At 33.3% G+C, this 14105-nt stretch overlaps 1 protein-coding gene across 1 annotated transcript in view; it reads left to right on the top strand.

The window, feature by feature from the left end:
* The window catches only part of ZNF804A (zinc finger protein 804A), a 285254-nt gene that overhangs the window by 218059 nt on the left and 53090 nt on the right, over window positions 1–14105 (top strand). Inside the window, exon 2 of the mRNA XM_042952864.1 lies at window positions 4540–4683. Coding sequence (XP_042808798.1) covers window positions 4540–4683 — 144 coding nt within the window. The remainder of the gene's footprint in view (window positions 1–4539; window positions 4684–14105) is intronic.

Consider the following 14105-nt stretch of genomic DNA (forward strand, 5'->3'; position numbering starts at 1 on the left):
CCCACTTCAGTACTATTCATTTCTTTAAATTTTTTTTTAATGTTTATTTATTTTTGAGACAGAGAGAGACAGAGCATGAACGGGGGAGGGTCAGAGAGAGAGGGAGACACAGAATCCAAAACAGGCTCCAGGCTCTGAGCTGTCAGCACAGAGCCCAACGCGGGGCTCGAACTCACAGACCGCAAGATCATGACCTGAGCCAAAGTCAGATACTCAACCAATTGAGCCACCCATGCGCCCCAAGTACTATTCATTTTTAAATACATGGTGGATGGAGTAGCCCCAGGACTGTGGACAAACCATTAACTTCTATGTTTCAATTTGCTGAGCTGTAAAAAATATTGCGAGGTGCAATTGCTAATGTTGCATAATAAAAGATTCTTAACTTTATAACTTTAGAATTATATGCCACTTTCCTGAAATTAGGGATTCAACCTTTACTCTTTTTAGATAGGTCTAAAATGTTGGGGCGCCTAGGTGGCTCAGTCAGTTAAACTTCCAACTTTGACTCAGGTCATGATATCATGGTTCCTGGGCCCGAACCCCACACCAGGCTCTGTGCTGACAACTCAGAGTCTGGACCCTGCTTAAGATTTTGTGTCTTCCACTCTCTCTGCTCCACCCCCATTCATACTCTTTCTCTCTCTCTCAAAAATAAATAAACATTAAAAAAATAATAATAAAATAAAATAAAAATAAATAAATAAAATGCGATGGGTTTGGATGACCTGACTAGCTACAAGAAACTTATCCCTTCTTCACTCTACCATCACATTTAGTGGGACATTACAGACATTGCACATGTAGTTGAATAGAATGGGTTTGTCAGATGGAAGGGGAAATTTTGAGGTTGAGGTTATATGAACAGCTGTGTTCCTTTTTCACCTCAGTCAAATGTGTTTCATACTTCTGCAGTGGAATGGTTGTGTGAATATTTGTCACTGTGCTTTATAATCTCAGTCAATGCCTCTTTCAGTATCACCCACAATGAAGGAGAAGGGTTATGGGGCATTGGGCATGTCACCTAATGAGGGCTGATTTTGTCTGTATACATTTGAAAACATGTATAATCAAAGATAAAACATATGATTCCTTTCCCTTATGACACACATACAATAACCGATTCTTCTATTGTCTAACATTTTCTAGAACACGACCCTGACTCTAGTGTAGCTCATTTCAAATGGAAAGTTCTAGCACAAAAATATTTCTTACTGTGCAATCTGTTGCAACCTTACCTTCAGTTTTGTATATTTCTTTTTTTTTTTAATATTTATTCATTTTTGAGACACGGAGAGAAAGGAAGAAAGAGAGGGTGCACGAGGGGAAGGAGCAGAGCGAAAGGGGGACAGATGATCCAAAGTGGGCTCCATGCTGACAGCAGAGAGTCCAATGTGGGGCTCAAACCCACAAACCATGATCATGACCTGAGCCAGAATCAAGAGTCGACCACTTAACCAACTGAGCTACCCGGGTGCCCCGTTCCACTTTGCTACATTTCTTTTAATGTCTTAGAGGAAGATAAATGATAGATGATAGATACATAGATAGATAGATAGATAATAGATAAATGACAGACAGGTAGATAGATAAATAGATAGATAGATAGATAGATAGATAATAGAACCAATGTATATAAAAATATTAGCAATGATTTTAATTAAGTAAAAATCATATGAGTTTGTTATCATATTTTTTGAACATTTCTATAGTTCTCAAGATATTTTCAAAATGTGAAATATCACTTAAAAGTTTTTCTAAGAAATAAATTGTAATGATTAAGAAACAGAAGGAAGACTTATGATAAAAGAGATTGGAAAATATATTAAATGATGGGAATGTATGAGCTTTACTTGAAATCTGTTTTGATCAAACTAGTTTAAACTATTAGATGATTGTAGTTGTTTGAACACACTGACTGGGTATTTGATGATAGTAAGGAATGATTGTGGTTTCTTCATTGTTTCTGTTTATTTAGGCCTAATATTGATTTTGTGATGATATTTCTAAAAAGTCCTGTTTTAGAAATACATTTTGAAAAATTTTCAGGTAATATAGGAACTTGGGAATTTCCTTATAAATTATCTGAGGCAGAGGAAAGGGTATGAGATAGGATAGGTACATTGAAACAAGGTTGGCCTTGAGTTGATAATTGAATTCAGTTGATGGGTATGTGCAGGTTATTGTACCATTTCTACTTTTTTTATGTGCTGAAAAGTTTAAACGTAATGAAATTCTATGAACCAGATTATTTGGGTTCAAATATGGGCTGCACATTTATTCACTATATATCCTTGAGCTAATTATTTCACTTCTTGGTACCTTCACCATAAAATGAGAAAATGTCTAAAATACACATCTCTATAATTTTAATCAGGATTAAGGGAGTTAATACATGTACACTCTTAATCGGGACTGATCCTAAACAAGCACTGAGTAAATGTTTTCATTGTTTCATTGTTTTCAAATGTTTCATTGTTTTTCAAATGTTTCATTGTTTCCAGATTTGTTTTTCTCTTCAAACTTAGGCTAAAGCTAGTATTTTGGAAGAATGCAATTTACCTGAGATTTTCAGTTTACTTTAGTCAAAAATTTTCCAATTTTTGTGGAAATAATAAGTAAGAAACAATTATTGCTTCTCTGAGGGAATATCAATCTTAGGAAGAACAAAATAAACCTACACAATAATAAGAAATAATGAAATATTTTGAGAGATGAAGTAGCTTAACTGTAATTATAATTAATGGGGAGAATCAACTAGTTTGCAAAGAAATTGCTGTTCAAGAATATTATTTTGAAGGCTAATTCAGCTTTGAGCCAAAATCTATTGCCATTATAATATAACTCATATTGATTGGAATTTTATCTCTGCTTCACACACTTTAGCCATGAAATCATAGTACTTAATTTTTGTTTCATTTAAATTGGCTAATCCACAATGTATTATTTTAAAGGTTTTGTAAATTTTCAGTAACGAGTTTAGTTATATATGACTCATTTTCATGTTTTTAAACTAGCTGTTTTTTTAAAAAAAAAACATATCTTAAGTAATCAAAAAGAGTAATAGGAAATATTTCACAAACCTGATGAGAAATGGTAAATTAATTATTGAATTGATAAATTATAAATAAACAATTTGAATGATTTTGCAATTTACCACCTCTGTGCAGTTGATAAAACTAATAGAACAATAGATCGTTGTCTTTATAGTGAGAAACTGAGTTATGTATTTATAGACTATGGCAAATATATTTATCAGTTACTATAATGTATTTCAGAAGATAAATATACAAAAGTAGGGTGAATTTTGATATGTGATGTGCACACATAGTACAATAAAGTAAGGGAAGTATTAGTCATTCATTAAATTACAATTAGTAAACCACTTTTGTATTTTATAGAAGCAATTTAAACATTCAAACTGTGAGTCCTTTTTAGCTTGTGTATTTAGAGAGAGGACAATGGCCATTGATATAGAGAGGACTATGTCATTTCATCTCCATATCCCACTGGCTGAGACAGTTAGTTTCTTATACCAGCACATAAAAGGCCTGAATATGTCCTTAATTTGAATTGTAAAGGAGTTGAGTATGAGAGAGTCTTTAAGTTAGAAACATAATATATTCTCTGGCAAGAACTGAAGTTTAGATCTTCATATCAGCACTTCAGCAAAAGACTTGAACAATGTTTCAACATGTAAAATTTATTTATGTCTAACAACATTGACATTTAAGGTTCAGTGAAACAGCAAGTAAATTTAGAGTTGAGAAAACCTAAAAACCACAAACATTTTGCTATTTTATGCTTCATAAATTAAAGCTAATAACTGACTACATTTTTCATTTTTTCAGTGGTTTGATTATATAGCCATCTTTATTTACTGTGAGCATGATGAAAGCAATCTGCTTATACAGTTTAATCCTTTTCAGTTTAGGCAAATAACTTGCAGAAAAGAATCCTATTTTCTAAAGACTAGAGAATTTTTTAAAGTTCGACTTAAAATGATATGGGTCAAGATGAAAACATTAGTCAAATGAAATCTACTTGGGATGAGTATGTTACTATTTAGATATTTAAAGAAACAAGCAAACAAAAATACCAAACTTGAATATTTCTGCACCAATATGGACTTCTTCATGCAGGACACATTTTAGATGTTGTTTAGAATTTACAAGTTTTATATTAACTAAGCCATTGCCAGAAGTCAGCGGTTGAATCAACATAACTATATGATTTTTAGTTTCTTCTTTGCCAACACAGCACAGGAAATTGTTCAAACAAGGGGCTTCTATTTCTCCGTCTGATTTGCTTCTGCACATTTTTGCTACTCTTCCCACCATTTATCTTGGCTTCTTGTGTTAATCTTTTATGCTCTTCAGCTCATAATTTCTTCTGACTTAGTCTGCTGGCATTTGCTTTATTTTTCTTTGTTATATTCTGTTTCTAACTCTAATTATTATGCTAAAGTTGACAACTGTCAGAACAAAGTCAATTTAGGGAAGAACTAATTGCTGCCTTCCTTGCAATTTTAATTTTTAGGATTATGCTGAGAAGGAGAACACCATAGCAAAAGCTCTGGAAGATCTGAAGGCCAACTTTTACTGTGAACTCTGTGACAAGCAGTACTATAAGCATCAAGAGTTTGACAATCACATTAATTCCTATGACCATGCTCACAAGCAGGTAAGAAAGAAGTGTCCAAAAAAATCTGATATTTCTATACTTTTATAATAATTTAAATGGTATAAACTATTTAAATATGATACTTTTATTATTTTTTGTTATATAATTTTTATAGATGTCATTCTGGAATGATAATTTGATGACTTAAGACAATTAAAAACAAAAAAAAAGCACCAAAGGTAAAGTCTGAAATAAATAACCAGCACGAAAAAATACCAGTGAGTTGCCTTTTAATAATTGATAGTAATTTTAAAATTATATTCTACAGGTGGTGATCCTCTAAATGTCTTCACATTTATTAATTTTTAAGTGTTTTAAACAACTAATGATATTTATTAAATGTAAGTAAATTTATTCATTATTCTCTAGAGAAACCATTTCCCATTTGAACTACCATTACAATATGAAAAACAGCTAATTTAACATGGTAAAAATAATCCATGCTTACTGGTGAAACAAGTACTTAATATTTGTATAATATAGTTCATTTTAATATTATTTTCATTTCCCTATCATTTGTAAATCCAAGATTGATTTTTTCAACACTCTATATAAAGATGTGTTTAAAATGGTGATGTCCGAAGTGAATAGTACAGATTCAATTTTCTCATATGTTTTACATTTATCAGTGCAACTTCATATATTTAGGTAACTTGATATGATATAGCAGTTTTACTTATCACTAATTTATAAATATTTTCCTTTTTGACTCATCACTCAGAAATGTCATCTACATATAATTTGGGTATTAATAAAAGGTACATTTTTTTAACTTTTTTAATGTTTATTTATTTTTGAGAGAGAGAGAGAGAGACAGTGTGAGTGGGGAAGGAGCAAATAGAGAGAGGGAGACACAGAATCCAAGTAGGCTCCAGGCTCTGAGCTGTCAGCACAGAGCCCGATGTGGGGCTTGAACTCACCAACCACGAGATCATGACCTGAGCTGGTCGGATGCTTAACCAACTGAGCCACCCAGGCACCCCATAAAAGGTGCATTTTTAACCCATGAATTTGCACTAACTTTCCATTAACATTAGAGTTACTTAGCATAAGAAAGAAAAGGGAGAAGTGATCATGTTGAGGGCTTATTAATCAATGGTAGATGTGTTTTCTTTTGCTGTTTCTTTTGTTTCTTTTTTGTTTTTATTCCTTCTGTTCTTTCATGCCAACAAAACTATGCTTGAAAAGGCTGTTGTATGGAGTATATTAGCCTTCATTTACATGTATCACTAACTAATGCATACTAAACTCAATGACCTGCCCTTGCCTTTTTTTTTTCCAGGTCCACTTGCACACTAGTTAAGGGAAAGTTTTTGATGGGAATATCATTCTTTTTCTTACATAATAATGCATAATATATATGTATGTATGCATAATATATCAATATTCACATATTGATACTTGATTTGAACATTAAAATCCATCAGGAAATAGTATTGACTTAATTTTACAGTTAGTGGCATATATTTTATAAAAAGATTCTGGAATGCCTGTCTGCATGTAACTCTGAGGTAAATCTGAGAAAGTTGTTCTTCTGATTTTTCCTAAGTATCTAAAAGCACAAGATATATTATTACATATATGTTTCGTTGTGTATTGGGAAATATGTGTGTATATATTTTAAGAATATCTTACCAGTTATTAATATCCTTTACCAAAGAATGTTTTATTTGATCATAGATTTCCTGGAAGATCAAACTCACAAAAATTATCATGAAGACCTTTCTAGTTCCAAATTCTTAGTGTAGTTAGGATACTATATACTGTACACAGATAAGCTAAGGAAATTCAGGCTGGGTCTGCATTGTTATTTTGGAAGTCCAAAGAGTCACTTTTGATAATGTGCAGAGGGATCAGGGCCTAGAGACAGGGTATCTATCTGAATGGCCATGAACTCTGATAGACCATTTTGATTAATTTAGCATGAATCAATGTTGTAGTAGCTGAAAATATTTAAAATCTATATGATCATCATAACCCCTCTCCGTAGGATAGTGACAAATCTTCTGGCATGTCTTCCAAAAATATATTTTTCCTTTTCTGAGCAACAGCCTCACCCTCATGACTGCTACCAGTGGTGCTACCACATGATTCCATACCTTGGCTACTTTGAATGAAGTAGGAGAAATGAAATTTGTAGGTAAATAATTCAGATCTTTTTCTTGAGAACTTAAGGTTGAGATACAAAAAAAAATCTGTCTACTGTCTGACAATGGTTAGATCTAACACTTGAAAATATAATGGAGTTGTGGCTAAGTACATTGAAAAGCTGAGAAAGCTGGTTTGCAAAAAGAACAAAAACAATACACAAAGAATGAGATGTAAGTGGCCATGTGACAAGTGAAGGAGCATATGGAAATGGCAATACTGATTTTGAGTAGCTTTCAGATAAAAGTAATCCTTCCAACAACTTATGTATAGACCCTTTCCTGGGATTCTGAGAGATAGTTCACCTTGCTGCATATAAATGAACTTAAAGGAAAATCATAACAAACCCTGGATTAATACTTATTACTTGCAACCAAACCAAAACAAAACAAAACAAAACAAAAACACATTAACCTATCTGAGGAAAAAAGCAATCACTTTGGTTTCCAATAGAAAAAAAACCTCCACAAGAAACAAAGTCCATATTACCAGCACTTAACTTTCAGGTAGGAAAACCTACATGTGATTTGGATACTTCCTGAATGGAATTAAAAAAGACAAAGAGACCACAATCGATGCATTGCTATACAGATGTGATTCCAAGGGCCACCACATTCAGAGAAAAATGGAGGAGTTATTGGTGGAATGAGTCCTAGCCCTACCATTACCAGCCTTGGGTAAAATATGCAAAGGCTCGATTAACTCAAATATTCATTGTTAGGGACAATAAATGAAAGAATGACCATGACCACACTTTGCAGAGTACTTGGAAAATAGTAAAAGCTTAAGATTTAACTAGTTTCATTATTACTACTTACTAAAATTTCTTTTCTCCTAGAATGTTTGGGACACTAACACTTTGCCTTTGAGACTGCCTTTATTTAGGCTTCCCAATAAGGATCTATTTTTGCTTCAAAAAGGCTAATAAAGTCTAAAACATATCCAGGTAATCTTGACCTAAGAGCAGTGTGCCTGCCTCATGTAGCTTTGCAAATCTGTGTTATGACAGACTATGTGTTGCATTTGAACTCTAAGCTTCAAAGGAAAATCTGTTTCTCTCATCCCCATGCTCTTTGGATAACTTCAAACTCTCTCTCAAGCTCTCATCGCTAAGACTTGCTAACAGAGAATTAAAAAAGAGGAAGAGGCACAGGTGTACAGAGGTGATCACCATAGTTCACAATTCAGGGTTCATTTTTAGAATATTTTCTTTTTAACTTTGAAACTTGAAAGCCATTGGATCATAACCCTTTAATGGCAAGGATTATTTCTTTACGTCTTCATTCCTCACAGCATCTAGTGCAACATCTTGCACAGTTTAGACACCTAATTAGTGCTTCCCATATGAATATAAAAGGGCTACAGTCAGAATCGCATTGAAGATTTTGTAATAAGCCACAGTTTCGAGATAGAGAAGCACTGAGTAGTACATAGCATTGTTGAATCTTTATTCTGCACACTGGAAACAAATATAACAGTATGTTAATCATACTGTTAAAAATAATGATTAGAATAGTTGCCAGTGAAGTTATGTCATTCTGAATTCTAGTCAGTGAGATCAAAACAAAAAATTTTTTTTAAGTGGGAAATTCAGCATCTGGTAAAAAGAAAAAGTTTTCCTCTAAACCCTTGACCTATTCATCTGCCTTTAAACTAAAGCCACACTGTGTCTGTCTTCTCACCCGGCAGCCTATGGGCAATTCAGAGTTATTTTCACTGTAAGAGATTTGTCACACTGATGCCATGAAGAGATAGGAAAGGGAATGATTGCCTTATTGCTGCTGCCCCACAAACATTTTGATTTTTGCTTTAGCGGCTTCAGTATGGCTGAAGTATCTCCCAAAAGGCACTGAAGTGACCTTCCCCAGCAAGTCAAGATTCGGTGCTTTACAGCATGCTGTTTTGTTCTCTGCTCCAGAGGAAGTCACGGTCAGGCCAGGTTGTTGGAATTTGCTGGTCCTGCAGGGACTTGTATTGCTATAAAAATGGAGCAGACTTATTCTCAAATGTGAACATTCCTAGTAATTTAAACTTCTGTTCACTAATCTGATACTTGAGAAAAGAATCACTTCTTGATATTTGGGTCCAAGTTTCACCTGCAAAATAATATTTAAAAGTTAATAAGAAAATATGAGGTATGCATAAAGCAATGCATGATTCAATTCATTTCAAACACCTTCCCTGGGATTTTTCTTGTGGTGTGTGCTTCAGTCTAATTGTACCATTATTATTTTGTTTAATCATTTTGAGGTTAAGAACAACAAAAGGACATAGAATTTCCTCCTGCAGAGCCTGCCCACTGTCAAAAAGTGCCTGCCCCAACAGAAGTACACGTATGTGTCTAGCTAATCATGGAACTGTATTGCTTTGACATTTCCTATTCAAGGACACGATTTGAATAGAATTAAACTGGAAATCTTGTCCATTATTGAGTTTGAGGCATACTCTGGATAAAATAATCATTTCCAGTATCTGATCTGAAGCCATTTTCATAAACCTTTCCCAGCGAAGTTCAAGTCTTTCCTTTCCAGCTTCCACCATCTATTAGGCTGATGGTGGCTGTCTGTTGAGTAGTCATTGTTGAGGGTGTGAAAATACTAAATGTTTCTGCTCTATGTTATCTAAATATAATTATGAGAAAAAGCGTTAAAGAACTAGACTACAGTAGAAAAAATACAACTAGTATTAGAGATTTCATTTTATAATTGTCAGTTATGAATTGTAAACCACAAAAAGAATGTCCCTCCACCCCTTTGTGTTTGTTACCAGTAAAAATTTTATTTTGTAAAACAACAAAAATCATTTTAAGCCAAAGTGGTATATCTTTATTTGTTTGTTTTATTTTTAATTGAAGTATAGTTGACATACCATAGTATATTAGCTTCATGTATTAAAGATGTGTGTTAATGTGCATGTGTATTTGTACATTGAAATATAGACATAAATAATATGTCAACATATACGTAAGGTGCACACACAAATACATATGTCTGTGTCTATGTTTTTGTTTTTTGGGGAAACCATTGTCACTGTTATTTAATGTTACTTCTTATCAATTACTTGCTTACCTAAATATCTTGGATCCAATAGGCACTATAATACATACAAAATACATTCAATTAAAAAATCTGTCTAAATAAATATATCAACTCCCAAATTATTGTCTTCATACAGATTTTGCTCTTTAGGAAATTCTGATATGATATGGTGCAATACTCCCTCATCCTGCTCAAATTTTATCTCAGTTTATTTGTAGCAATTTGGAAAATGCTGCCTGTGACTCAGTTGGGGACAACTATTTTTATTATTTGTAGGATATTAATAGGGAAACAGTTGACACCTCTTTATTGACACTCCCCAATGCATCAAAAGTAAAGTTCAAATCATCAGCATGATGTTTCCAACTAAGGAAACATGATTCATGTCACAAAATCTGACAAAAATTCTCTCCACTATACTAAAAACTGCTTTTGTTAGCAGATCAGTGAAATTTAAAAAGGTTTTTTTACTGTTTGTTTATTTTTGGGAGAAAAATAGGTGGAGCACAAGCAGGGGAGGGGCAGAGAGAGGGAGACACAGAATCTGAAGCAGGCGCCAGGCTCTGAGCTGTTAGCCCAGAGCCCAAAGTGGGGCCCAAACCCACTGTGAGATCTGACCTGAGCCAAAGTTGGATGCTTAACCCATTGAGCCACCCAGGCGCCCCAGTGAAATTTTTAATTTACAAAATATGTCATTTTGTATCAACAAAGATGTGTGCTAAAAGCTTAAGTGACATATTTGATAAAAAGAAAATGTGCTAGATGTTAACCCCAACTCTATTTTCACCCCAAATATTACTATGGGCTACCAGCTTTTTTGCCCTTGAGTGCATAAGAAATGTTATTATCAATGTTGTAATCCAACTGTGGTTGAAATAAGGGGGAAAATAATATATATATATATATATATATATATATATATATATATATATAGCATTGTTTTAAAAAGTGTCAAGACAAAATGTTTCAAAGAATATACCACACAGTGTTTATTTAGCTTATCTCTGGCCACAATGTTTTTATACAGTAAAACAAAGAAATATAGCAAATGAAATGATGAAAGTTTTATTTTGGAAGTGTCACACACATAAATTAACACATGCACATATATGTATACATATGCATGGTTTATATTTCTTACCTCTTTTCCCTCAAAAGGTAAAATCATGACCTTCATAAAATGTAAAATAACATGTTCAAACATTTTATTCAGCTCTTTAATTAGGAAAGCAATAAGACACTAAGCTTATTCAAAGGATCATTTAAAGAACCAACTATATAGTTTCATAATACATATGCTATAGCATATATATGCTATATAGTCAGTAAGGAATGCTGGTACTAATATTTTAATGCATAAAAGCTGGTTGATACCATATAGGACAATAAAATGTAATATTTCGGGTCATCTTTTGTAAAGCGCAAAATCAATTGTATCTCTATTGGGCAAAGTATATTTGTATTGCAATAGTCAATAATCATGTGCATTACTCTCCACTTTCTACAACTTAACTTACTAAATTCTAAAATTGCCTAGTCAATGGAAACACAAAGATGACCATCCTTGTAGTTTCAGATTATCCTTGGAGGGTTCTGTATACAAAGACCACCACTTCACTGAAAATACACTTTTTTGACTATTTCCAAGCCCTAGAAATCCCTTATTATAATTTTGAGTGCAAGAGTGACTGACATTAACATCCACATTGTGGGCTTTTCAAGCACCTGAAGAAAAAATTCACTGTGAGTTCAAGCAACGTTCCTCCCTCACGGTATGTCCAATATCTGTCAGATCAGTAGCATATTAAATCACAAGGCACCAGTGTAGTGAAAATTGTGCTATGTAACTCAGGGAACTTCATCTTGAAGCTGAGCTTTTGTAATTTTATACTGTGAAAAACCTTCAGGAAATTGTCTCTTTCTTTCATGGAAGAATAATAATATTAAGACCGTCATTGGTGGCTGAGAGAGGAAAAGATACTTTATATCTTTACGAAAGATGTTATTTTATGGTAAATACAATGCATGTTTCTAATACATTTATTGTAATTATATGCATTTCCTGAAATCATAAAGAGAACCGGCAGGACAAAAGGGAACTATGCAATGACTTCATCAGAAATTTTCAGATTATGAATGTATTCAAGAAAGATGGACATGGATGTATTTAATATTTTCTTTCTTTTTTTAAAGTGTACAACATAATTATTTATTGTATGTGTATATTGTGAAATGATTACCACAATAAGTTTAGTTAATATCCATCACTTCATATAGTTACCATGAGAAAAAGCTTTCTGATGAAAACTTTTAAGATCTACTCTTTTAACAACTTTCAAATATAAAATACAGTATTTTTAATAATAGCTGCCATGCTGCACATTACCCAGAACTTATTTATCTTATAACTGGAAATCTGTACCTTTTCACCACTTTCACCCATGTTCCCCACCCCACCCCCTGCTTATAGCAACCACCAATGTGTTCTCTGCTTCAGAGTTCATTTATTTAAGACCCTGTAAGTCAGAGCATAACAGTATTTCTTTCTCTGTCTGACTTAATCCACTTAGCATAATTCTCTGAAGTTCTATCTGTTTTGTTGCAAATGGCAGAATTTCTTTCATTTTTATGCCCAAATAATTTTTCAATATACATATATATATGTATATATGTATATATATCACATTTTCTTTATCCGTTCATCTGTCAATAGACATGTAGGTTGTTTCCATGTCTTGGCTATTGTAAATAGTATATACTTTCTAATACATAGTTTTAACACAAGGAATATATTTAATGAGATGATTAAATTTTGAGGAAATAGGAAATATAAACTTTCCAACTAACTATTGTCATCTTTGACTCATTTCATCTTTCCAAAGCTCATTGAGCAAACTAGAAAAGAAAAACCAAAACCACAAAACAAAACAAAACGAAACAAAAAAAGAAGAAGGAGGAGGAGGAGGAGGAGGAGGAGGAGGACGGGGAGGAAAGGAGAAAGAAACCAGGCAGAATTCTCTCTTTATATATGTGTGTGTGTGTATGTGTGTACTTGTGCACACACATATATAGGCACACATACACAGATGCATACTATACACACATTTAGTCAGCAAATATGTATATTTACAAATATACAAATGAAGAACTAATCTAGGTGAGTAATGGTGAAAACACAAAATTTTATTTTCACAGAATTTAATTTTGGTAAGTCAAGAAGCAAACTAAGAACTCAATTTTTAAATCTAGATATTTACAACTTTGAGGAAAAATAAAAAGAGAGTTGCTAAATGGTAGATAGCTGTCATTTTACATAAGGAGAGAAGTGAAAACCTCTCTGATGAGGTGGCAGTTAAGCAAAACTTTAAACTGAGCCAACAAGTGCTAAAGGAATACTTTAGGAGGAATACTTCCTAAAATATGCAGGGACAAGATTGTAATTAGATTCTTTAAAGAACAAAGGAAAGCCAATGAGACTACCAGAAAGCATAAACTAGGGAAATCTATAGGAGATAAATTCGGAAAAGAAATTTGGGGCCAGATTAGGTAGATTTTTGTAGGCCATGATAAAGATTATAGGATTTATTCTAAATGCTGTGGGATGATTAAAAGATTTCCATCTGGAAAGTAAGATCATGTGACTTGCTGTTTTGAAAAAATCACTCTAGTTGTTATGAAGAGAGTGAATTGGAAGGAAGGAAGTAATAATGGCAAAAAGAAGACAGTGGGAGATTAATGCTACATTCATGACAGTTGCTTGAGTTAAGGAATAATTGTACCCACTGTGCAAATTGGTGAGAATCTGATGTTTGAACGGCATGGAAATGCCAACAGGTACGTAGATAAATCAGATATTGTGTGCTGAAGAAAACTAACAAAAATAAATGTTTGTGGGGCAAGAGTGAGGCATTTGTGGCCATGTCAGATTTGAGGTGCCTACTAAGCATCTAAATGGAGATGGTAATTATGCAGTTAAATATAGTGTAACCACGGAGTTAACCATGAAGCTGATAGTCATCTAGGGAGTAAGTAGAGATAGAGAAGAGGTATGAGAAAAGGAATAAACCCTTAGCATACAACTAGAAGTTGGGAAAATGTAAAGGACCTAACTATGGGGCTTGAACAAGCGTGGCCATGAGGATAGAGACAAACAAGATAGTCAAGGAGTAGTAGTGAACAACTGAGTCACAAAGAGAGGATTTCCTGATTTTGGATTTGGAAAGGTGAACAACTTGA

This window comes from Panthera leo, chromosome C1 (genome assembly GCF_018350215.1).
Source record: "Panthera leo isolate Ple1 chromosome C1, P.leo_Ple1_pat1.1, whole genome shotgun sequence".
NCBI classification, from domain to species: Eukaryota; Metazoa; Chordata; class Mammalia; order Carnivora; family Felidae; genus Panthera; species Panthera leo.